The 27,736-nt window shown below is 36.2% G+C and overlaps 1 protein-coding gene across 1 annotated transcript; it reads right to left on the bottom strand.

Annotated features, from left to right (window-relative positions):
• Positions 1–1,101: 1,101 nt before the first annotated feature.
• On the bottom strand, positions 1,102–27,736 carry LOC145679420 (uncharacterized). Its single transcript, XM_081750002.1, has 4 exons — positions 27,596–27,736; positions 16,634–16,842; positions 8,609–8,803; positions 1,102–1,232 (listed from the first exon to the last, which is right to left on the bottom strand). Exons 2-4 carry the CDS (start codon positions 16,782–16,784, stop codon positions 1,102–1,104), a joined length of 477 nt encoding a protein of 158 aa, XP_081606128.1. The 5' UTR covers positions 16,785–16,842; positions 27,596–27,736.

A 27,736-nucleotide genomic window follows, 5' to 3' on the forward strand; every position in this document is an offset into this window, starting at 1 on the left:
TATACTGTGTTTATTTATACTATATTATAGTAAAAAACTAAGGAACTGTATTTAACAATATAATAAAAAGTGCCAACTAACAACGTTATTGGTTGGGGTCCGCACGGACCCCAGGTTGACATTAACATAATCTTTGAAATGTTGGCGTCATAAGGTTAAGATAGAAATGGTTATTTTTCTTCTTATAGTATCAAGAATTGTTTGTCTTTTATCTATACTCTTTACTACTTGTTCTACTATTTCTCTCCTAATTTTGAGTTTGTTTTGATGTGCTAGTCTTGTTATTACCAAGAAAAAGGACTTTTATTCAAATAAAATAACGGTATTTTCTTATATCATTTTCAGATTTCCACCTGCTATGTGGGCTTCTGAGCCTTCAATTAGGCCATGGACAACAGATAGTCCAGAGACCTTTCACAGACACTTCAACGAACAATTCTATGCAAGTTCCCCAGATATTCATCTAGTTGTGGAAGTTATACTAGGGATCCAGACGGAGACGGACTTGAAATTTAATTCTGTATCCAATTGTGAACTGTGTCCTATAAGGAAAAAAGAAGTTTCTAGGCAAGAATTTGTTATCAAAAAGTTCGAGGAACTTAAGAGATGTATATACAACGGACATACACTGTAAGCATGGAAAGAATCAAATTTCTTAAAAACATTGGACATAGATTCCAAGGAAAGAAATTGTGATTGTAAAAGCTATTGTAAATTCTTATTATAGAAGTAATTGTATAAGAAAGTAAATTTTGGCACATTGAGTATGCTCTGTTGATCTGGTTAATAACACAAAAATAGTTTTTCATTTTCATAATAATAAACATCTAACATGTAAGTTTGCGAACGTTGTAAAAAAAACTGTGTGCAAATCTGGATTTTTGGATCTTGATCTGTATAACTGAAACGTGTGGGCAATCTTGGATCTCAAGTGTGCGCAAACCTGCTGCACCCGAAAAAAGGAGTGCACACTTACCTCTTAGTCAGGAAACTCACATTACATTACATTTATTAATGGAAAATGGATATATTTATACTTGAAATAGTGGAAGGTGGTGTGACAAATATTATGAACAATTCTCTGATAAAGTAAGCAATGCTTTATACTAAAGTAAACTGCGATTGAGTGCAAGTACTGGAAATTAGTTTATATGCTGAAATACAAGTTTCTTGAATACGAACGTGGTATTTCACCTTCAAATATACATCTTGAATTAGATTCTCGACATAATCTGAAATATGTTAAGAACTTTAAGCTTCGAGGAACTCATTTAATGTCCCGTGGCTATAATATTGCCTTGATGAACTAATTGAGTTAGCGATAGATCCAGGGAGTGGCTCACAGAACCACCATCTCTTTTCCTGATTTACTTATAAATCAACATAACTAATTACATTATTACTACATGGCGGTGTGAGATCAAAATCTATTTTTCCTTTGCGTATGTTTCAGAAAGAACAAGTAACGTCAACGTTTCGCTAGCAAATATAGCAACTGTCGAATTTAATAATGCCTAAAATAGCTGACTGTTTCTTAAAAACATATGTTCAAAAGAACCTCCTATATCAAACTTTTCTAAAGGTTTGTGAATATTTTGGAAGCTTTTACAGAAGCTTTTATCTTATAAAAGGCTTTGGTTTTGTTTGATACGAATAAAATTTCATTATGAAGAAAGTGTTCTGTAGAGTACTTTCTAGAATATCCCTTTTTAATTGTTGTTGTAGTTGATTTGAGCTCAGCGTCTCGTTCATAGCGAGGCTATATGAGGCGTGGATCTACAGATTTACGTGAGTTCTGAACCACATGAACTCCCGTCGGTAACTAAAGCCCGTTTTTAGAAAAAGAAATCAGACAACACTCAGTTGTTACTCATTGGGGTTGGAACGAATGTTGTATTGTACTTGGTATCGAGAAACAGTGATGAAACTGGTTACACCTTTCGTGACCTGGAAGAAGTCAGATCCGTGATCCGGTATGACAGAAGCAAACCCGGGGACGACGAAACATCGTCATACACATGGAGAATTTGTGTGAGGGTGTTAATTTGATTTTAGTCCTTCTCGCTAGTCTGGTTGCTAGTACGCGCATCTTTGGTGCACGTAGTCCAGGATGCGATTTTCGATAGGAATTCACTAAACTTTTACTTGCGCTACCATTTACTTTTATAACCATCACTCTCTTTTAGCTTAAAGGGCAAAACTGTTGGACATTAAACTGTACTTTTCGATCTATGTTCATTTCATTTTCTTAAATCTAATTCTAACATGATTTTTATCTCTGCCCTCTCTCATGAAGCCTGTTATTTTCTTTCTCTTTTTGTATCTGCGTTTGTATGTGTCAAAACACTGCGCTGAAAGATAGCTACAAGGTCTATAAGAATATCAATGCGCGAGAAATTCATAAAATATAATCTATTTTTTTCTTATAAGAGATCCTCAAAATTTAATCAAGCGAACCGATAAAACTTGATGTGTAGAATATACGAGATACTGCTGAGCCCAAACAGTGGTTTGTTAAATCTTTTTTGCGTATTTCGTGTTCAAAACTACTGTATTATTTTACAATCTGAGAAGACGAATTAATATGAAATTATGTTTGAAATTGTCAATACGTGACGTGCCCATTGTCGACATTTGTCGACAACCTCTGACGTCGACATTTGCGAGGTTTCGGAACCTCTGGGGCTGAAATAAAAATCGGGGTAAACGGTACAACTTTTTCTAGTGTCGGTTGGTATCACTGCCTACGATTAGGTCAGCAACATCCCGCTCCGTGTCACGTGGTGTGTATTTTGTAAGAGATATGAAAAATAGAAACAAATATTTCGAAAAAATAACTTGGGCAGAAATGGGTTAAGAAAGGTCAGACTCGAAAAAAAAAAACATGTAAACATTCGAGCTCAATTAGTGGAAATGATTAAAATAATGTAGAGCTTATATTTGGGTTACTTCTGAACCATAGGTCTTTCCAGGTTGCTAAGCCTGTCTGGGTCATCAGTTATGTCCGAGTAGGAGCGGATCTGGAAAGCAAGACCTAGACCCATGTAACATTTTGACTTTTTTCTCTCAAAACCTCGGTGCAGTAAGTGGGTTTCATCAGGACATTGTCACATTTGAAAAGCGTTAGAATGGAAAATTGACTGAAAGTATACTTGTTGAGTATCGCTGGTCTATCATGAGAGAGACTCCGGAAGATGTCTACAAGCGTAAGCGACCAAAGAAAGTATGTTAAAGGGCAAGTTAATAGAACTTAACATTAGTATAATACGCCTTTCTAGCGTATATTAGATAGTAAATATAGGTAAAGATTTACGTTTCGTAAAATGTGTTGTGATGCCCCCCCCCCAAACAAAAACGCGACATGATGGAACATTTTGGTTTCCACTAATAAATTCAGCACCTGTCATTTAGTTAAAATCACATAATTTCAATTGAAGGACAGAAAAAGAGTTGAAATTTGTTGCACAATGTAATTTACTAAGAAATAACAGCAAAGAAATTTTGGGGATAAGTAATGTAAACATGGTATTGTGTGTATGTAGTTTAATTTTCTTTTTCTATCAGAATTACTTTTTAAGTACCAATGCTAAACTATTAGATGAACAATTTTCAGTACTGAGAATGTGTTAAGCAAAACATTCGACGAAATCTGTGACAGTTGTGAAAAAGATATGGAAAAAAGTTTTAAAGATTATGCATGTAAGAAGTCTGATGTCAGTGTTTTGTAAGTTATTGACAAAACAATGGCTAGAAAGGAAAGAAAATCTCTTGAGAAATGAAACTGAACAAAGTTTCATCATTCGAGATTAAATTGTTACTAGTGTGATAGATTATATTCAACGTAAGATAAATCTTACATACTAAATTGACAGCTTAACTATTGATAACATGGAAAATGTTACTATGTATTGTTCGTTATTAAACTATTGATTAAAATGTATACATCAAACTCAGGGGGGGGGGGCAATTGCCCGACTGTCCTCCAGAAATAACGAGCCTGCTTGCGCGAATTACTGAAGAATTAGTTTCTAGGATGAACATCTTTCCATATTACTTTCTATTCAAGACTTAAAATTAGACTGTGCTGTAATAAGGTTTAGTATCCCTTTCAACACCGAGGTTATATAAGATCTGGATATATTGTTTAACATGAAATCGAACCATGAGTTCACGCCGAATGTGGATCTCCCAAGCCAGAGTAAACCTTAGAGACAAGAGGACAAGGGGTTGTAGTTTTGTTTATATATTCTAATATACTATATTGTATAACTGTGATATGTATTTATAAATTTCTTGCACTCAAGCATGAATGCGCTTTGTCGGTAAAATGCAGATTTTTTATTTACAAAAGAAGTTAGCGTAGCGAGGATTCGAATTCATATTAAAATAGAAGTTAGCACGCTAATCCATTACATTACCCGTTAGACCAAGAGCGTATGAATGTTAACCTTTTTGTTTATCTCTGTTACTGTTCTACAGGATTTCATCTTGCAACATGTACTAGGTCAGTTTTTACTTTTATTTATTTTTTTGGCCTTGTCATATTTTATGATTGTTTTCTGCATCTTGGAGGGAATGTCCAGAAGATGGTCTGTTGGTATTAGAGAATACCCACATTGCTCAGAACAGAATTGAGGGCAAATATATTTCCCTTGTAAGGAGATCCGAGGAACGCAGAGATGTAGGTTCAACTTTCTGGACTTTATCTCTGGAAGGCATTCCCACTTTTTGTGACCTGGAGTATAAGAATTGCTACTGCTACGTTAGTGCTAACGTCAAGCCAAAATCGCCTCTTTTACAAATAAGCTTTGTGGGAAACGAAAAATATTGTCAATCGTTAGGCTACGTTAGTGCTGGTTAGTGCTTTAATCACAACGTCATTGCTCGTACTTACAGAAAGTTATTAACAAATTAATAAGGTGATACTGTCTTCATGTCAAACCAAAATTAACATTCGTTTTACAAGTAAGCTTTGCGAGAAACGAAAAGGGTGTCAATCGTTAGTGATGGTTAGTGCTTATCACAAGTAAAGGTAGTAACTCTGGTTAAGGAAAGGGATGTCAATCGTTAGCGCACGTTAGCTATAAGCACGATCACGATGTTAGTGCTCCTACGTGCAGAAAATTATTAATGAATTAACGTGACGATGCTGGCTTAACATGAAGCAAAAATTTTCACTTTTACAAATAAACTTTGAAGGAAACGAAAAAGGTGTCAATTGTTAGTGTTACGTTAGTGCTCATACGTACAGAAAGTTATTAAAAAAATAAAGTGGCGATCCTGCCTTGACGACAGGCCAAAATCACCAGTTTTACATATAAGCTTCGCGGAAAACGAAAAGAGTAACAATTATTAGTGCTTCATTAATTCTGGTTAGTGTTACAAATACAACATTAATGCTCCTACGAAAAATTGTTAGAAAATTAATATAGAGATTCTACCTTCACGTGAAACAAAAATTTGCCATTTTTACAAATAGGCTTTGTAGGAAACAATAAGTATATCAATAGTTAGTGCTACGTTAGTGTTAGTTAGTGTTACAAGTAAAATGTTAATGCTCCTATGTAGGGAAAGGAATTAATAAATTAAGAAAGTTGCGATTTTGGCTTGACGGCAGACAAAACTCACTACGTTTACAAATGACCTTTGGGGAAAACATAAAAGGTGTCAATATTTATTTTTGCGCTAGTGCTACAAGAACAATATTAGTACTCTTACGCACAGAAAAGTTATTAATATTTTAAAATTGCGGTTAAGCGATAATCGACACTGTTACAAATAAGCTAAGCTGGTACCATTTGGTAATGATATATTAGTGTTGGTTAGTGCTAGTTAATGCTATAACCACAACGTTAGTGTTTCTACATACAGGAAGTTACTAGAAATACGCTTTGCAGAAAACGAGACGGCTGTTAATCGTTAGTGCGATCTTAGTGATCGTCAGTGTTGCACGCAAAACGTAAGTGCTCCTACCTATGAAAAATAATTAACAAATTAAAGTAATGGTTAAGGCTAAATTGACACATTATAAATAAGTTTGCACGGAAAAAGAAAAAGGTGTCAATGTTTAGTACCTTGTGTTGGATATTACACAGTACAACATTGGAGATACTTACTTGTTATTACAGAAAGCTATTAACAACTTAAAATGATAATTTCTAGATGTGAAGCAAAGTTGCCACTTTTATAAATAAGCTTTGAGAAAAACGTAAATAGTTTCAGTCATTAGGGGTACGTTGGTGCTGGTTAGTGTTACAAGTAAGTGTTGTTGCTTTTATGTATGGAAAGTTATTAAACGAAAGTATCCATTCCAGCTTGAGGTCAAGTCAGAATCATCTCTTTCATTTGTTCACATTTTCATGTATATGGCATCACTAAGGTAGTGTTGTAGTACTAACAAGCACTGAAATAATACTAACGATTGACAGCCTTTTCGTTCTCACAGAATTATTTGTAAAAGTGACGATTTCTGATTTACATCAAGCTAGAATCACCACTTTAATTTATTAATACTTTCCGTACGTAGGAATACTAACATTGTGTTCGTTGCACTGACCAGTACGGAAGTTTCATTAACGATTCCTTTTCTTTTCCTGTAAAACTTGTTTGTAAAAGTGGCGATTCTTGTTTGATCACCATTTCAATTCGTTAATAACTTTCCCTACGTAGAAGAACTAAGCAGCACTAACGATTGACATCTCTACTGTTCTTCGCAAAGCTTATTTGTAAAAGTGGAGATGTTTAACTTGTCAATAACTTTCAGTACGTAGGATCATTAACATGTTTGCAGCATAATGTAACACTAACGAATGATCTTTTTTGTTCTTCCCAAAACTTATTATGAAAGTATCTATTTTGGCTTGAAGTCAAGCAAAAATTTCCACTTTGATTTGTAATCTTCGTAAGGAGGAGCACTAACTTATGCTTGCAGCACTAACCAGCAGTAACCAGTAACGCAAATGATTTATAATCTTTGATTATCCACAAACTTATTTGCAAAAGTTGCAATTTTGACATGATGTTAACTCAGAATCGCCACATTAAAGAGCTAAGAACTCGACATACGAATGATCACTAACATTGTTGTTGTAGCAGTATTTGGCATTAACTTAGAACTAACGGTTATCACTCTTTCTAAATTTATTTGTAAAAGTGAATTGATGTTCAGAATTTTAATTTGTTAATAACTTTATTTACATAGGAACATTATTATTGAGTTTATGGCATTAACCAGCACTAACGTAGCACTAACAATTGACACCCTTTACGTTTCCAACAAAGCTTGTTTGTACAAATAGCGATTTTGGCTTGACGTCAAACCGAAATAGTCACATTAATTTCTTACTAACTTTCCACACGTACAAGCATTAACTTCGTGTTTGTAGCACTAATGTAGCAATAATGATTGACGTCATTTTCATTTCCCGCAAAACTTATTACTAAATGTGGCGATTTTAGTTTGACGTCAAGCGAGAATTGATACATTAATTTGTTAATAACTTTCCGCACATGGGAGCACTAACTTAGTGTTTGCGGCAATAACAAGCACTAACAATTGACCACTTTCCAGTTTCCAGCAAAGATTGTTGTAAAAATGGTGAGTTTTAAACCTGAACTGCCACTTTTATTTGTTAATAACTTTCCGTAAGTAGGAACATTATCGTTGTGCTTGTAGCACTTACCAGTACTATCGTGCTACTAACAATTAACTGTTTTCGTTTTCCTTAAAGCTTATTTGTAAACGTAGGGACTTTGGCATGACGTCAAAGCAGATTCGGTATTTTAATTTGTTAATAACTTTCTGTACGTAGGAGCACTAACGTTGTTCTTGTAGCAGTAACCAGCACTAACGATTTCGTTTTTGGGAAAGTTTATTTGTAAAAGTGGCAATTTCGGCTTGAGATCAAATCAAAATGGCGACATTAATTTCTTAATAACTTATCGTATGTAGAAGCACTAACTTGTAACATTAACCAGCACTACTGTAGTACTATCAATTGGTATAAATTTTATTGTAATTATCAGATCTGACAATTTTAACTTGATATACGTCTTCACTTTTTGCAACTAGGTAGGATATATTTTAAAAGCCAATATGGCTATCTTTGCAATGATTCTTGTGATACATCGTCATGTGTTAATGCATCGAGTCCCAAGGGATGAGATGGAAATAGCTTCAAATCTGAGCATATCTCAGAATGTAAGAGAGAAAGTTGCAAAGCATGTTATTAAAAATAGTTACTTAGTGACACTTCTGTTATTGTCATGTTGTTGAAGGCCATTCGGTTGAAACCACACATTTTGATAAATTAGTAGTCTAATTCCTAGAAATAAACTGAAACTTTACCGAACAACTGTTAACTGAAAATGGAATTCAAACGCTTTAGAAATTAGTGAATTTTGCATTTCAATGATAAGTACTTAGACAAAATGCATTATATATGAGGATGTAACACAAGAATCGCTTGAAAGGCTTAGCTACTAATATGTAGGAACTTTCGCAGCTTTAGGTTCTTCTGAAATGCGTATTATAATTACTTTACATATTCTATCCTTAGATTGACAACACTTCAGTTTGTTAGGATTTGAGTATTAGAAAAGCCATTACCTTTTTCCTCAAACCTTTGATAAAATTCATACCGTATTGGTGGGTAAGTAGTTGAAAACCCAACACATTCTATCGTTATGTGATCAACAAAACTCTTTATAATTTCAGTATCGGCCTTAAGACTACAACTCCCAGATTTTAGTTCCTTCGCAGTTTGCTTTGTTATTGTTGCTAATTCACTATCACGGGAAAGTCCTGAAACAAGAAAAGATTGCTCATCTAATACATCTAGTATTGTTAAAGTTAAACTTACGTTATATACATATAAATATTTCTTATGCACAGTTTCGACAAAAGAGAATATCATGGGTTATGTTAAATATGAATATGAATATACATTCCCGAATTTCTTCCGACATAGGACAACATTTACCAAACATTTTTTTATACCAAGGTTCATGCATTAATTTTGAGAAATATGAAAACAGACAGTTGTTCTTATAGCTCGCAACAAGGTTCATGTTTCTAAAGTAGGTATCATCAATGGGTTTCTTGTGGCCCCATGTAGCATATTCGTACGATTTCGTCTCTAGTGTGAGCGCCCCAGATTTCATTAGTGGTGGGGACACTAGATCGAAAAGGTGTAACAGCTTTCTCAGACAAATCATCCTCAACTACAGCGAGCAAATCTGGGATAGTACCTAACATACAAGTTCCAGGTCGTTCCTTCCTTTTCCTTCCCCCGATAATATGCTCGCCGAAGGACGTCATCCCTCACACATGAGGGACTTAAGGCCATAGATGACAGCAAATGTTCACAAATATGTATAAATATACCATCAGTTTTTAATTTTGTGTCATTCTATTTTAGATCTAGTGTTTTGTATGAGAGAATAAAATTGAATCACTCATCAACTCTTAGAACATATTACAATACCTAGAAACGTGAATTTTTTACAGAAAACGTTTCTCACTGAAGCAATGGAATGAGTTTTTAAAACACTTATCCTAAGGGAAGATAAAAAGGGGTTCTTTTATTCTCAGAATAGACTATCTCAAGAATCCCTGATAGTAGCAAGATACAACTCGGCATATAAGCTGATTAAAAATAACTAAAAACGTCAGTGCTTCCAAACGCAATTCTTAAACGGGGTGAAAATATAAGTAATATTTAATCAGAAAATGCCTAATATGAGGATCGGTTTATTATAAAGATATGAAATTCGGTATGTAATCTTTCATTGGAAATACAGCGTGCGGCAGGTATTTGGGAACAAAGTCAGATCCGCAGTCAATAAGGAACATACATTAGAAAAAATGCATTTATTACCTTTCAATGTGCTGTACAGGTAAGCACATCACAATTACTACATAATTCAGTAAAACCGCCGTCAGCCATAATAACAGACTCTACATGCTGTCAAAACTGCATGAAGGCAGTAATGAGATGGATCTTGAGAAAGCTCGCAATTGCATCCACAACAACTGTCCTTAAAGTTGAAACATTGTTGTATAGGTATTTATTGGAATCCCTATCAACCACATCCCATACGTGATAGTCCATTGGGATAATATCTGGGTAGCTGAGGGTTGCACACAGGGACGTACGCAAGAATTTATTTCGGGAGGGGTCCAAAGCTTTTCGGGAGGGTCCAAACACACTTTCATGCTAAATTATATTAAAAATTGTAAAATTGCCCCTAAAATTAAACTAAATTTACAAAAAGTCCGGATTTCGGGGGGGGGGTCCGAACCCCCAGAACCCACCCCCTGCGTACGTCCCTGGTTGCACATGTTGGGAATGACATGGTCATGATAATTGTTGAGCAACCATTCTTAGGTAGTACGGGCTGTATGGGATAGAGGGAAGTGCTGTGGAAAAAAAAGGCCTCCCCACACTACAACAGTAATCCACGGCTTTACAACTGCTTCACCTTGAAAGAAATGTAGAGGCATCACGCTGCCTTCACTGCTCATGACCATCACTGAGGCTAAGAATTTGATGTATCATACATGATAGTCGGAACCTCCTCGTAACTTTACACAGCCGCAGATCATTTTTGCAATTCATTTTCTAGTCCTGGACGAAGTTTTCCTAATCGGAAAGAACGTAATAGTTGGTTCTCCCCTCAGGATATTTGTTTGTTCAGGAACTGGCTCTGTCAGTCAGTTCGCTCTGGTTTTGTCGGACAACAAGTGTCATCTACATATCACGTACGAGTTGTAACGAAGATTCTCGTGAAGAACATGTCAGATAGTAGCCTCGTTAATCTGATACACTGTGACGTGTGCGCACAAGCCTCATATGTTTCTCACTGTTGGCAGCGTGGACAAAATGGATGAATTCCAGCATCCTGATAGTGTACAAACGCTAAAAATTTCGTTTCTTGTGAGAAATGTTGGCCACATTACCCCTGGCAGTCTCTCTCCAGTTCTTTTTGGACCGTGAAGACGAATGAATTGTATTATTGTGTGGCTTTACTTGTTTCAAACCCTCATTGTACCATAAATTTACTACGTATGCCCATTAGGACTTACAACTTTGGAATTTGATACACCTTTGGAGTGGCTGTGTAAATCTGTTTCCAGATTATACAAAACTCATATGTTGAAATATGTTGATATAAGAATCGTATTGTTTTAGTTTGGAAACTATTCTGTTTGGAATATTCTTTAAAAATTTGAAATATAATGTTATATTCTGACAACAATGTTAGGTCACTGTATATATATTTTTGTACTTGAGGGTAGTATAACCCTTAGTAGAATTACTTTAGAAACCATTTTCTTTTCTCTTGTATTTTTGCTACTATACATCAAAACTGTAGCAATACATCTCTTCAAATAACTCTTAAATTTTACAGCACTGTTACGTGTTAGACATATTTTTGTTTACTATTATACAGTCTCTTGTATATGAAATAACACGAAGTAGTGTCATTTGATGATAAAAGGTGTATAACGTTTTGGCAACATTGCATTACTTACAGCATCTGATAATAATGTTTTTGGATGGTCCCTAAGGTGTTAATAATGTTACTGAAATTCCAATTTTTTTTGGATTGCTAAACTTCAGTTAAACTTGTTGGAATTTATCTTAAAATTGCACTATTGTGTGGGTTCACTTTTAACAAATCCCTATTGTACCATAAATTCACTATTTATGCCCATTCTCTCCTACAACTTTGGAATATGTTACACCTTTGGAGGGGCTATCTAAGCAAATTCTCAGATTACGCAAAACCAGTTGGGAAGCATTCCAGGTTAGATTGAACATTGAAATGTTTCATGGTTGTATGGCTAGCGTACGTGCCTTCAGCACGGAAGACTTTGGTTTAATTCTCCGACGGAAGTTCATGTGGTTAGGATTCCACATCGAAGTTGTAAGTCCACGTCTTATACAGCCCCGACGCTGAACGAGACACAAAACTTCAAATCAGCCAACCAAGATTGAACATTAATCTAAAAGAGACACACAGTAAATTTCAAATGAATTGTGTATCACTCAACGTAGTTGAGAATTTCAAGCTTTGGAAATGATATATTCAAAATCTTTCAATTACTCTTCCAACCTTCAATTGTATGTAGAAAAGATTTATGGTTTTGTTAATTTAATCCAACATAAAATAAATTTATTTAGCACTATTTTAATTGTTTGCACTAGCATTATTTCTACTCTTTCTACCCTATACACAGAAATATTCTCAGTCTCCGGTGAAAGAGAGAGAAAATTATCTACCGCAGCGTTCATCCAAATCTACTTGAATATCCAAAGTACTTGAATATTTCCTACATTAACTCAATTATGTTTTTGACTCAGAAGTGAATTTCAAACTTTGCTGCGGCGTTTTCACTCTCTCTCTCTACACACACACACACACACACACACACACACATATATATATATATATATATATATATATATATATATATATATATATATATATATATATATATATATATATATATATATATATGCGTGTGTGTGTATTATATATTCTATTTGAAACAAGAGGTGTTACGCCATTTGTTTAGTGCAGTAGGTAGTCAGTTGATAATCAAGTTGTCTGAGACGGTTCGCTACTGATCAGAATACGGTTTTAGTCGCTGGTTCGAGTCCCTCTAAATGCAATTTACTTAAACTTTTCTTGAAGTTTCTATCAATTTGACTTGGTAAAATTTGAAATAGAAATGATTATTTATACTTATTTCCATAGGCGAAATGATAGTGTAGGTGCAAATTGACACTCGTTTCATATCAATTGGCGTGATTTTAATTATAGAAGACAAGAGTATACGACATTGAATAGTACGCGTGTTACCGAATTATAACATATATAGGTCTACTTGATATTACAACATTTTCCGGCGTATTGCATCATATTGTAATTGCGTTAGATTCAATGATCAACTAATTAAATGAAGTTTAACGTCGCTTTCCCGCATATACAGAGGTTGTTCAGTCTACATTTGGCCAATTTCTTAAAATGGGTTCAATAAATCATGATATAGAACCAACATTTTCTTCTAAAATGTTGATTGGTAAATCGTTAAAAGCCAAATTTGGAAAAAGAAAATATATAAAACTAATTAGACACATAATAGGATTAATCTGGATTCTTAAGCTACGTTCTCACTGTCGACTCCGTTTTTATACTTTATCAACAAATTACAGAGGCGCCGGGTCCGTAAGTGCTCGATGTGTTTCTCTTGGTTCCTAACAATAGCCCGACAGCGTAATTTCCACTGTAATAGGCTTCTCTGAAGAACTGGGAGGGGAGTCCTGTCCCATTCCCTTTGCAAAGCTTTCCAAAGTCCTTCCATAGTTGTCACACGCCGTTTTCCCAAAACCCACTTCAGCAGTCTAAATCCACAATAGTCCATAGGACTAGCATCTGGAGATTTAACAGGTACCTGATTAAAAGGTATCACCTGAATACCACTTGCCTCCTTCATCTCCCTGTAGAATGCGAGGGACGATCGTGAGGTATGTGATGAGGCCTTGTCCATGTGAATGCGCACCGGACTGGCGTCATTTCCGTACATTGTAGGAATCTCATACTCGTGGATCGGCCGCATGATCTGCTCCTGAAAATACTGCGAATTTATTTTACAGTTCTTCGCCACCCTACGAATCTTCAGTTTACCTCGGTAACAGTAGCCAGTAACGACCATGAATCCTTTTGGGAAGGATTCTTTACAAACACGGACCCACCTTAAGTGGGACTAAAGTGGGCGTCATAAAGAGCCGCAACATAGCCTTCCCAAAATCGGCTTAGTTTGGGCGGGATTTTGGTCACAGAGCGGAAACCCAAACACTTGGAAACAAATTTAACACAACACTCACAACAATAGTCCTGTTTCGTGCGTTATTGTCGTCCGCGCGGAAAAACAACTCCGTCCCCAGGAAGCCATTGCATAACACTGCAAGACACCACGAGCCACGTCGGGTGAGTAAGTTCTGCCCGGGAAGGGGAAGGAACGAAATCGGCTAAACGTAGGCTCAACAACCTCTGTAGGAAAGGACTTACCGTAAGAAGAGTGTCAATAACCAGAGCATTGATAAACTATTCGCTCGAACCGTATGACTATCTCTTACGATAGCTGAAACTTACTTTAAACGTTTATATAAGGGGGCAAAAAGCTTCCAACTAGCGTTTGTTTAAAGTCAGATACAATTTAGTTTCTGACTAATAATTAGAAGTTCCAGCTTTTGAAATATATGAACACATTTTTTGCACAAGTTACATTTAATTGTACGTTATAATAACTTACGTAAAGCAGGTTAAATCCAAGGACCTTATAAAATAGAGGATCTGCCCTTACAACCAAATCTTGAAGCCATACGTCACAGTTTTGCCACCCCTACTCTGCCACTCCGCCCAATAGGATCGCAATGTTTTGAGCCAACAATCATGGCGGAAACGAAAGTATCCAATCAAAGAATGGCAGAAACGAGAGTAGCCAATCAGACGTGCCGATGCTCGGTTGTTTTTTGGCTTCATCGATTTAGTAGGATGAAGATACATATGGGCAGATCCTCTATTTATAACATCCTTGGTTAAATCCATGAAATGATTGGTGTTGGAATTAGTGTAAATGTTTTCATAGTTAGGTACTGGATACGAAAACCCGTTTAACGTGAGGATTTACTTGATTGAAACATGGTACATAATGTAATCACTTTAGCCCACGCACCTCAAGAAAACAAAATCTTTAGCTCTTCTTCCCATGGTTATGTATTAGAACATAATGTAGACTGATGATTAATGATAGTGAATTATTTTAAAACAACATGTGGAATGAAGATGTGAGAGAATCCAGACAAACAAAGGTATTGTTCTTCACAAATTAATATGACTTGGTATAGAAGCATGTTTTTACTCACATCAAGTGGCCGACCTCTTTGCACTCTGGATAAGAAAATAACCAGTGGTGACAATACACTTTACTTTCCTTTATCTTTATCCCGCAAAATAATTTGAATTGTTTGAAGTAAAACATATAAAACAGGACTATATCATTATATGTTCGTATATGTATAATGGTGTGCAAAACTGAAGGACGATATAAGATAAAGTAACATAAAACATTTCTTACTCGGTGGAAATGAATGGAAGCTTGACAGCATGTTGCGAAAGATCTACACGTAAACACGTTACAAGAGTTTGCATGGTGTGATGTCAGCGTGACGGTAACACTGAATCTGTTTACTCCACTAACACAAAGCAGTTCAATAAGTGAAACGAGGTAGTGTGTGTTAGTCAGAAAGTTGTAAAGTGTATTGTGATGGCCGAAGATAACAATTCGACATTATTCAAGGAAGAAAACTGGAAAACTGGAAGAATTACAAAGTGTGACGAGTGTGATCTAACAGTTTGACATTGCCCACAGCAATGTTTCAAGTGCACAAGGAGCTTTCCGAACGACAAGCAATGCTGTATGAAGGAAAGGTAGTGGTAGACCACAATTAAGTACAGCAGAGAACGACCATTTCATTGTGCAACAGGTAAGAAGGGAACAGAAGTTACAATTGCAAATACATTTAACAGGACTAAAAGGCACCCAATTTTACACGTTATAGTGACAAGTCTTCTACATAGAGTTGTCTCTTTTTCTGGTAGCCATTACAATATATTTAGTTGATATCCGCACATTGGTGGCACCGTTTGCGATGGTGCCGAGAACATCAGGACTGGACCAAGTAGAAGTGGAGTCGCATTCTCTGCTCAGATGAGAGCAGATTCAGTATGAATAATGATCCTGGATCTACATTTATCTGTAGAGAGGTGGGAACATGGAATCATCCTAGGAAAATTGTCGAACATGATCGTTTTGGTAATTTAGCTGTTTTTGTGTTGGAGAAATAATGTTGCACAGACATACCGACCTCCAAATTTTTGAACGCGCTACACTCAAAAGTAACCGTTATTGTGACTATGTGCTCCTTTCGCACGTGGGTCTTTTCAGAGTCCAGTGGGTTCTAACTTCACCTTGATGGATAATAATGAGCGACTGCATCGAACATGCAAGTGGCGGACTCTTGGAACAACAGGAAATTTTAGGAATTGACCACCCGTTTTTCCGACATGAGTTGAGCAATGTGTTATACTATAGAGAGACGTATTGCAGCACTTCCAGATGCATCAAGGATTATCCAGCAGTTGTCAATAGCACTGGTGAAGAAATAGAACACCATACTACAACATATTACCAAACTTGTGAGCAGCATGGAAGCATGTTGAAGATCAAGCTTGTTAGGTGGTTTACATTGAGGTGAAGTGTCTCCATGCAAGTTACTATTTCTGTATAAAAATGTCATTTTGGTTCTTCTAATCATGTGTTTCATTCTGTTTCCTATATCATACTGTAGCAGTAATTACGTTCCATGTACAGTTCAAGTGTCGCACAGCCTGCCAAACTTACTTTCTAACGTAAATTTTGCACACCAGTGTATATTGCACAATAAAATAATGATCTGGTTATATAGCTTAGGAAATTTACTCGAGAAATCAAACATATTTTATGAAATTTTCTAGTTCTTAATATATGTTGTTACTGTTTACATAAAAGTTAGTTACTTACCAAACACACTGAAATTATACTGTGTGTCCTGTGTTAAGACATTTTCAAATATAACAAGTTCATTTTTCTCTAATCCGAATGTCGTTTCTACAGTGGGATTCATACTCCATACACACTCAGTCCGAACTTTGCCTTGATTAGTGAAACACATTGCACGTAGATGGAGCACCTCTTGAGTGTTCACAAGAATTCCACAATTTTTAACGCAACTACAAATATGGAAAATTTATATCAATATATATATAGAAAAAATGTTGGCGTTAATGTAAACTAACAACTCGTTTCAAAAACGATTATCATAAACATCTTGGGAAGTATTTTCTTCTATTATCTTTGATTGTGTACGTATCAAAGAATATGGGAAAATTATTGCGAGAATAGAAAACTTATTTACATGTATTGTCATTATGCTGTCATGCAATATTTACACTTAAGGAATATGTTTTATGTTTGTATTAAGTTATCGAACCCTTACAATTTTATTATGCAAGTGAATTTATGTATCACATAAGTTGGAGCTTCATAGTAAACAAATACTCATAAGAATAAAAGCTTGTCCTAATTAATGATGATTGAGAAACTATATTCAAATTTTAGAAACTCAGCTACCTAATTATTCATACTATATAGATAGATGATTGACAAAATATTTGACACAGGAAAACTATATGGAATGGAAATTAACATCAAAAAATCGAAAAACATGAGAATATCCCGAGGAAACGAGCCTTTATGGGTCAGAGTAGAAGAAAGAGAACTTGAAGAGGTCGAGAACTTCAAGTGTCTGGAAAGTATTTTGACAAGATATGCCTACTATACCAAAGAGATCAGGTGAAGAATTGCCATAGATAAAGAAACATTCAACAAGAAAAGGTCACTCTTAACTAGCAGGCTCAATATTGAACTTAGGAAGAAGTTGGTCAAGTGCTATATCTGGAGCATTGGAATGTATGGTTCAGACTTGGACATTCCGGAAGCTAGAGAAGACATATTTAGCTAGCTTTGAAATGTGGTGTTGGAAGAAGACGGAGAAGATAAAATGGATAGAGAGAGCAACAAACGAAGATTTTTTTAAAACGGATAGGAGAGAAAAGGACACTTCTAGTCAGCATCTTTCGTAGGAAGGGTAATTGGATTTGACACATCTTGCGAAGCAATTGTCTTCTCCATACCACCATAGAAGGAAAGATGGAAGAAAAGTGAGGAATGGGAAGAAGAACACAACTGATCGATGAGAAACAGAAGAAAATATTGGGAGTTAAAAGAGGAAGCTGAGGATTGAAAAACGTGGAGGAAACATTTCCTGACCTAAATCTAAAATTGGAAAAAAAAAACTCTTTAGTCCCACGACCTGCCGAAAGGCAGAATACTTAATAATAACTGATAAATATTTTTTCTCAATATTTTAAATAGAAGTAAAATCTCATTTAAAAAGTGGGAATTCATGTGAACTTTCAGGGAAAGGTACCCACTCAAATGACATTACTCCTCTGCATATCAGAGTATTTAGAGATTCAAGTTCGCTTGCTTTACTCCTAACGAAAGAATCTTCTATTAAATGCTTTGTAAACACTATGTACATTTCCAGTACGTGTTTTAAAAATTGTATTTGTATGTGAATAGTAAGAATTCATTTAATTGTCAAACTGAAGTGTTAATGGAATGACTCGTTATAATGCAATGTCAAGAAAGTAAGACTAATAATGGGAACGTGAGTTCAAAGACGTTTGGATTTGTCTATCATTGAGTAGCCGATGAAGAGGGCAATAGCGACTCTCGAAATTATGTCAACTCTCGAAAGATTACTCCACAGTACAACCTGGTTATTGTATTACAAGGATGCCTAGGGTAATTGAGAGCATAGTTAATGACACTAAGAAAGACAGCCATCTTGATTCGAAATTGATAAATTTTTGCAGTCCTATATGAAGCACATGTTTGCTGAATACAACAATCAATTGCTGCAGTAACAACTTCAATGTGTAATCGGAAGTGATTACGTAAACTAATCAGATGGTCCTAATTGATGTTGGAAATTGTTTGAGTAATTGAGGTTCTAAGAGAATTACTCCCATTGTAGGAGCGTTTATTACTGTATTGTACAAAAATATTCTGTAAGTAATAGTCTAAAGAGGGACTTGCTAATCTGGTGGCCGGAAGCCCTAAAGGTATCACAAGAAGAATATATGAGGTGGTCGCGAAAAGAGGTAAAATGGTAATTGTAATTATGACTTTGCAACAGAAAAATATTGTGAGTTGTGAATTTAGATTGGCTGATTTGAAGTTCTCTTCAATTGGGAGGTATTTTTACACAGTTGTATGTGAGAATAGTTGAGAAGAGGATATAATAAAAGAAAGGTAATGGTCTGAAATATCTTTAAAATGCCTGGTCTAGAGTATTTACTAAGTTAGAAGTTGGTGGGATGTGATCGTGCAGATTGATTGCGTTTCAACCCTGGGTCGCCACAACATATCACATGTGCAGATCCTGGTGCAGAATGTACGAGCCTCCATTGTATATGATGTCTATCCAAGGCTTGACATTTTTTCCCAGAACTTCAATGTAGTCAGCAAGAGAACTTATCCAAAGATCCTATGTAAAGAAACGGGAAATAAGAAAGATCTGCACATAAGAAAGACCTGCCATTTCTCCTGTTCAACTTTTGATCTAGATTGAGATATTTTTGTCGGGAAGAAACCAGATCATGGCAAGTTTTTCCAGATGTTTGATCTTAATTAGCAATCAGTTAAGAAGCCACCGTTGAGTGCGCGATGGGATCAACTATCCCTTTGTAATTGCATTCGAGTTATAATGAATGTATTCATACACTCGAGGTGTGCATTGTGAACTCAGATATCTTAAGAAATCTGGTAATTGCTCTTACGTACTTTACAGGGTTTAAATGAATTATGTTCATGTGTTTTGTAAACTAAGGTTTCCTCATACTGTTTGAATGCAGAGTGTGCCTTTTATACTTAGTTATAGGTGCATCGGATGCTTCCAACACCTTCCTAACTTTGTGCACTAATAATCTGACTGTTTTTAGAAATTGTGCAATCTCAAGATTGCTGCATTGTGCGTATATTACAACAATCACAGTCTCCCTTTTAATTTTTTTCTTTCTAAAGGTCTGTCACTGATGCAATGGAAAAATCAAATCAAATAATATGCATATAACTGCAGGCGCGCAATCCTCAAATACCATATGCACCCTGTTAATACACTGTAAATTGACTTAACTCTATAATTGGTAAAGTGAATAGCAATTTCTATCTAAGATGCAATAAAAACTAATAATTTATGGCATACACCTTAACTTCAATCTTCAAAATAACAATTATATTAAGTATTGGGATGGTGAAAATTAAATATTCCATTTAACTTTGTTGGAAGACTACCCTTTTTAAAACAAGCAAAGAATGGAACGCAGTTACGAGTACGATGTTATTAACTACATACACATTCAGACAATCACTCAGGAGGCAGTGTATTGGTGAATAGATTTGTGTTAAAGTGTACTACGGAGATTTGCGAGTGAATTTTCCTTGCGATTTCAAACTGGAACATTCTATATATCTACCTGCGAAAAATATCAACAGTGTTTAGAGTCATCAGTGATTAATTAAAGCACCATACGCAGTTGGCTTGTGAAATTTGGTGCCGTTGATAAAACATTGAAAAATGAACTCCACAACTACCTACCAACAGCTTGTTCATTTGAAATCCTCAGAAACACCATGGAAGCAGACCCTTCGATAAATGTTCGCGGAATAACAGACGAAGTAGGATTACATTATACCAATGTAGTTCGGCACTTCTATGCAATCGATACAGTGAAAAAGTTGAACCCATGGGTCCTCAGGAGATGACATCGGCAGCCGACAAGGACCGCCGTTTTAAGTCTGCCGTTCTGTGAATGTATCAACTAATAGGGAAAGTTTTATATACGGATTGTCACTTCTGATAAAACATTGATCTATAAAAATTGTAAGTGATTCAGGAAAATGTTGGATCGTGACTATTGGCAGGACGAAATATACCCTCCTCGCACAGAAGAGATTATATGTTAGTATGTTGATGTGATCTATCATGACTTCCACAGTTGAGACAAAACTATCACTAGGGATTGTTATAGTACTGAATTTCCATGTAATTCGCCGCAAACTTTCAACAAGCATCCAGCATTGTCAATTGACGTGGTATCAAGTTGACTGACAATGCACACCACATGTCTCTCAAAGGATGGGCCAGACTTTCCATGGGTTACAGTCAGTGGTATCATTAAAATCATTTAACAACCGAACCAATGATCAATATAGTAAATTTACTTAGTGTTAATATTACTACTATATAATTTTAGGTTGCTACCTATCACAAATTAGGCGGGATATCCTTAATTTTAAGAACATTTTCAGCGCCTGAAATTCAGGATAAAAGAGATGCAATATACTGCGGAACGCTAATTATCCAAAATATTCGATAGAAATATTCTTGGTGGCATTTGTAATTTTCGAAGTATGATGTGCACTTGTGACTGTAGAGATATCGATATGGTTCTATCGCTAAAATATTTCGTGTTGACAGCAGATAAATCACGCCAATATTGTTATTCTTTGAACGGTTGAATGGATCACAGCGTCTGTTCAACTAATCGACAACAAACTGGCTGACTTTTTCGTGTGGGGAACTGCCTAACTGCACATTTTCAATGTCTCCCACAGTAAGTATACTAAAAGGTGGTAACCATAGAATGATTATATTATTATTATTATTATTATTATTATTATTATCATTTATTTCAATGATACTAGTAATAGCGACTTAGATTAAATTACTTTTTGTCCTAAATACCAGATCTAGAGGTGAAAATGCAATTTTACCAATCGATTCCGGAAATGTGATGAACTGGTTTGGACAAATCAGCTGAATGACACTACTGGTTATGGTGCATGAAACTTTTCCTCACCCACATATTCTCTTACGTTTCTTCCACTGATTATTACCTCTTTGGGCATTTTGATCACTTCTTAGTAGTAGTGTGTTTTCAAGTGGTATACCGTGTGCAATTTAATGGTAGACTATTGTATGGTATCCCTATAAGACAGGGAATGACAAAAGTGATGATGGACATGTCAGACCCGCGACTGGGAGCGATGAAGGAAATGGTGAATCATCACTCGCTTAACACTTTTAACTTCACTCATAATCATTCGATTTTAATTTTCTTCTTTTAAAAGAAATGTCTAAGTACGTTCTACACATTATGGTATTAGCACCTTTTACGTAAATCTAGCCATTTTGGTTAAAATTTCAGAAAAATGATTTTTCCTAAGAAAAAATATTCCATTTTATAAAATATTTTTTGGTATTATTTATTTATGCGAAGTAGTTAAATTTATAAAAAGAGCGTGAAATACGAATAATCTTTTATTTTCAAAATCGTTGTTATATAAAACAAAAGAAAAGAACAGTACACAAAATCTAATATTTCACTCAAGAGAAGCAATTAATATTTTTTTTAATTATCATTACACCTATTCCTATGTGATTCATAATAATATTAATTTTGTAGATGTTCATAAGTATTTTAGAAACATGTTTTAATTATCATGGAACAAGTACTCCAGTCATAAGAAAACACATTCTTATTATATTCATTTACTGAAAAGTAAAGGATACTCTTCTTCTGGTGTGGATCCACACGTTAGTCATCGGGACACTTCCAGAATACGAAGTTGTCCTTCTTACTTCAATCTTTATAAAATTAATTCTTCTTAATATTTTAATATACACTTCACTACACTCTGACACCACATTTAGAACGCATTAAAAAAAAGAAAAAAAAGAAAAAAAACAAGAAATGGTTAAAAGGGGGACAAAAGAAACACAAACGCTTCCTGATGTCCATTCCTTCACGTCACAGAGATTTTATGCTGTTCAACCGATTGTCCGCAAGTCGAAAGACGAACAGAATAGAATAAGAAGTCACATAACTAAGGCTTTCCCTTAATCGAGTAATGACAGTGCTCAGTTCCATCTTGTTTCACGAGAGTCTATTTCCTTCGCATTATCCTAGTAACAGATTTCCTATCTGCGTAGTCCGCTTTGAGGTACTCAGCTCATAACAATGATTCAAATTCATTGCTGTGAGAAGCTCTTTAGGACCACAAGGAATATCACACATTATTTGCTCGTATTACCTTTTCCATAAACAGTCCAACCCCAGTCAGTCCCTGTACAGGGTGGTCCGGAAGTGGGCGTACCTCCCTTTAGTTTCAACAGTATAGTGTTAGTTATGGTAGAATGTCTGTACACAGTTACCTTGAAGTCTTCAGAGTCATAAACATCGATATGACCACCATCATGTCGTAACACAGCTGAATTCTGCGCTAAGTTCTCGCAGATGTTTTGCGGAGATACTCCGGAGTCACAAGGGTGAAGGCGTGTTTCACAGCTGCTCGTAATTCCTGCGTTGTATGATATTGAGTGTTTCTTACTTGTTGCTTTATGAAACCCCACAGAGCATTGTCTGGTGTCGTCAGATCGGGACTTCTTGGAGGCTAGGGAAAATGAGCTGGTCAAGATACACAACTTCGTCCAATCTAGCGGCCAGGAAACGTTTGATTCAGGTAATTGAGCATGTGAATCGCGAAGTGCGTTGGTGCTCAATCCTGTTGTATCACAATAGTGTATTTGATACCATTTTCTTCCAGTTGAGGCACAATGTTACCAAACAAATGTGGGTAAAACTTAAACCATTCAAACAAACTGAAAGCTGGAAAGGAGACGAGAACAATTTCAGATTTAACAAATCAGCTCTGCAAAAATATATTTTTTTTCAAAATATAGTGCTTTTTCTGAGATTCATGTTGTCGTTGACACACATGCAGATAATTCTCATAAATATGCAATGAGAAATCGAAAACAACAAGGTAGTGTTCCTGTCATGTACAAGATAGAATCCAACATAAACAAAAAATATTCATTTGAAAAAACTTTTCTCTCATGATAAAAACAAGGACAGACTAACGGAGGTTTTTAGTAATCCTCAGTGAAAACCATCCTGGGTAATGGGAAAAATATTGTAGTATCCTATCGGAATCAGGCTCTTGCTACAAACCGATGTGTTGAATCTCTAGTAACAACACAAGAAGAGGCTGATACAAAAATTATATTATATGCACTCTTCGCAAGTTTAAACAGAGCAATACTCTAAAAAAAAATATGTTCTTCTGATACTGATGTCCTATTGCTAGCGACGATTTCTACCCCCAACTTTCACAGGATATCTGGTTTGTTGTCTCAGGAGCTAAAACCCGTGAAATTTCTGTTCGTTTGGTATATCAAGCGTTAGGTCACAAACAAGCTGATGCTTTGGTTGGATTGCATTCTCTCTCATTGACTGATATTACCGGATCATTTTATGGTAAAGCAAACACAAGTTTCTTTACCATATTTATAGACGCTGATGAGACAGTAATTGACCCTTTGTCAACACTGGGAAAAGATACTTTTAATGAAGAAAAGTTCCGAGTTGTGGAAGCATTTATACTCTCTGTATACTTAAGAATCCTGAAAATAAATCTCTAAAAGAATTGCTGTGGTGGTTTTTCACAAAAACAAGTCGATGGATCATGCAGACCTCCAACACAATATACTCTCCGTCAGGCCATAAAAAGGACAAATTTTCAAGCCCTAATACGGCGTAAAGGACACATTACGAATCCTGAACTAACTACAGTGACTAACTGGGGTTGGACTGTTTATGGGAAAGGGTAATACGAGCCAATAATGTGTGATATTCCTTGTGGTTTTAAAGAGTTTCTCTCAGCGATGAACTTGCATCATGGTTATGAGACGAGTACCTCGAAGCGGACTACGCAGATACGGAATCTGTTACTAGGATAATGCGAAGGAAATAGACTTTCGTGAAACAAGAAGGAATTGAGCACTGTCATAACTCGATTAAGGGAAAGCCTTAGCTATGTGACTTCCAATTTTTTGTTTACATTTTGACCCGCCGCCATTTTGCACAGTGTTGTCGTAGAGAGTCGAGACCTACTCCATTTTCTTTCATTTTACAACTGATTTCAAACGATGTGCTACTTAACCCCCTTTGTCATTTGAAAATTTTGAGTTAGACTCCGTCTGGAACCCTACGGGAGACCCTGGGGCAAACTTTTGATCCCAAAAAGTGTGTCCTTGAAAATGATGGGATATGTGTTCGCCGAGCTTTCCATTTACCCAACCGTTTCCGAACAAATGACTTGATTCAAACTATTCTGCCAGGTAATTTTTTGTACCTTTTACATTACAAAATATGTTGTAACTCGCGACATTCCGCCCGGTGGCACGTATAACTTTGGGATTCATCTAGTTACAACATATCAAATGCAAATACAATTGTACGTTCGGATCTCAGCGGAGCAACTTCGTGATCCTCCCCTGTTAGACCTTTCTTTAGGAGCGAAGTTATAAAGTGTTAAGCGAGTGATGACTCACCATTTCTTCACACCCCTCTCCCTCCCAGTCGTGGATCTGACATGTCCACCATCACTTTTCTCATTTCCTATCTTATATGGAACAAAATTAAATCATACACTACCATTAAGTTGCACACGGGATGAAAAAGTGACCACTAGAAAACTAACTATAGAGGAAAACTTCCCTAATGATCAGGTGATGCAAACTACGGTTAACTTCTTCACATTGAAAACTGCAGAGTCCTTTCGTCATGGAATCTGAATGTTGACTGAACGACTACAAAAACAGTTGGCTACAGCCGGAGACTACCTTGTCTAACCAGGTTCTAGTTTATTCCCCTGAAAGCGACACACACCTGTCGGATATTTCAACAATAACTTAATACACATAGAGTGTAAACCAAAGTACAATAGTTTTATCATGGAGAATTTTTATTGTTCTTTAAGACATTTTGAAAAATACGATATCTATCTATCATGCCACAGCGTGTTTCGTATCTAACAAGGGAAGTACTTGGGCTCAAACGGGTGAATACGCACAAAAAGGAAAGCATGTGTAATGTTAGTTGTCCGGAAGCAAACAGTGATGTCTGTTTTTCTGCAAGATGCTGTAAACGTCCGCAAGTGCATGGCAAAGTAGAGCGTTAGCTCCCATGGCGCGCGCTTCATCAAACTTTGCTATGGTGCCCTGCTTGATTATCTTTAACTGTAGCGTACGATTTCCTCTGAACGCAGCAGTGTTTTGCTGTTTCTTTGCTATATATTGTAACACGCATTTAATATTGTTTCTTGATTTCAATTTCGGGTATCGTTGCAGGAGTTTTTTTATATGAGTTGAATCCACACATATGATAATCCACGAATATGTTCTCTAGTATGGCACCAGTAAACTGTATGATCACATTGTCGACATTACACGTTTTCGGCCACGGTTCGTATTCATTTTGGCTACTTTCATTGTCTCTTGCAGGACTTACAGTGTCATTTCACGTTCTCACTTCTTCCTCTTCATTCTCTTCACAAGCTTCACCACTGCGCTCTAACGTTCGAAGACTTTCGGTTTCTAACTGATTTCCATATATTTCCATCATTATTTCTTCTAGAAAAGATGCAGGTGTCTCATCTTCCAGACCATTTCCTTCCTAATGACGTACCTTGTGTCGCACTTCCACTCCAATCAATCGCATTACATTCATTGGATTGATCACCACTTCCCGCGCTATTTGACGTCTCACTACATATTTAACCTTTCCCCATGTGAAGAACTAGCGTTTGCAGTTTCATTGTTGGAACTAGTGTACCGGTAGACATGAGGTGGCTCTCTCTGCTACTATGTAGCGCCATCTATTGGTGCAAATTTGTACCATCTTGCAGGCAAACTCACATCATCTATCGCTTTAGGAGTACTAACGCTATTCATATTCTTGTTTCTAAGCGTATTTTTTCTGTCGAGCTCACGTACTTTCCTTTCCTGGCAAATACACACAAATATGAAAGCATGTGTAATGTTAGCACCTCTGAAGCAAACAGTAATGTCCGTTTTTCTGCAAGCTGGTGTAAACGTCCACAAGAACATGTGCCATGCCGATAGGGCGTCTATAAATTCTTTTCCCATGCTACTTTTTGCGGATATGTTTGTGTGGATGGAAACATTGGCGCACACGAATCCAATATTTTTTTGGCGCACATGTTGAATGAAAACGCATTGCCCCAGGAGTTCTCGTAGGGTCTCATGCAGGGTCCGCCTCACGATTTTCAAATGGTAAGGTAAGGTGGGTGAAGTAGTATATCGTTTGAAAGTTATTGTGAAAAGAAACCATCTGCAACAAGTCTCGAGTCTGTATGCGCACTCTATGCAAAATGGTGGTCATAGACTCTTTTATGGCAACTGTGTTGACATTTTGACTGTCGACCATTTTGTACAGTGTGAGCGTAGATGCTCGAGATTTGCTTAGTCTTGTTTCTTTTCACAATACCTTTCCAATTATAAACTACTTGACCCCCCTTACCATTTGCAAATTTTGGTTGGACCCTATCTGAGACCCTTTGGGTGACCCTGGGACACAGCTTTTTCATTTAAAATGTGTGCCTCTAAAAATAATGGGATACGTATTCGCCTAATTTTCCAGTCACCTAACCCTTTTCTGCAGAAAATGGCTCGGAGTCTTACAGTGTAGACCCCCTGTAATTATGGTACGTGCTCTACTTTACAGCAGCTTGCAGAAAAACGGATATCACTATTTGCTTCTAGGGTGCTAACATTACACATGCTTTCCTTTTAGTGCGTATTCGCCCGTTCGAGCCCAAGTACTTTCCTCGCAAGTACATCTTCCAATTTCTTGCTATGAATCGTTCCCATACAATATCTTATTACCCAAATAGACCATTTGATAGTTTTGAAGGATTAATCAGAAAGAACTAAACTTGCATTAGGTACTACTTTAATATAATTACAAAGCAACATAAACTGCTACTTACTTTATATATCCTACAACACCTGTACGTCTTAGTTTAATTATCTGTGTTGCTTGACCACAAACATTTTCCTTATTACATACTTCTAAATTTATGGTGATATTATCGTGATCCTTTGTATCACGGGCTGGAATTCGTATGATT

The sequence above is a fragment of the Thermobia domestica genome, chromosome 2 (assembly GCF_964235325.1).
Source record: "Thermobia domestica chromosome 2, izTheDome1.hap1.1, whole genome shotgun sequence".
Taxonomy (NCBI): Eukaryota; Metazoa; Arthropoda; class Insecta; order Zygentoma; family Lepismatidae; genus Thermobia; species Thermobia domestica.

Coding starts and splice junctions, on each gene's coding strand:
- LOC145679420 (XM_081750002.1), bottom strand. CDS start 16,784: ATGTGTTTCACTAATCAAGGCAAAGTTCGGACTGAGTGTGTATGGAGT. Junction 8,804..16,633: donor GTATAATTTCAGTGTGTTTG/GTAAGTAACTAA, acceptor TTCTTGTTTCAG/GACTTTCCCGTGATAGTGAA. Junction 1,233..8,608: donor TCAAAGGTTTGAGGAAAAAG/GTAATGGCTTTT, acceptor AACATATTTCAG/ATTATGTCGAGAATCTAATT.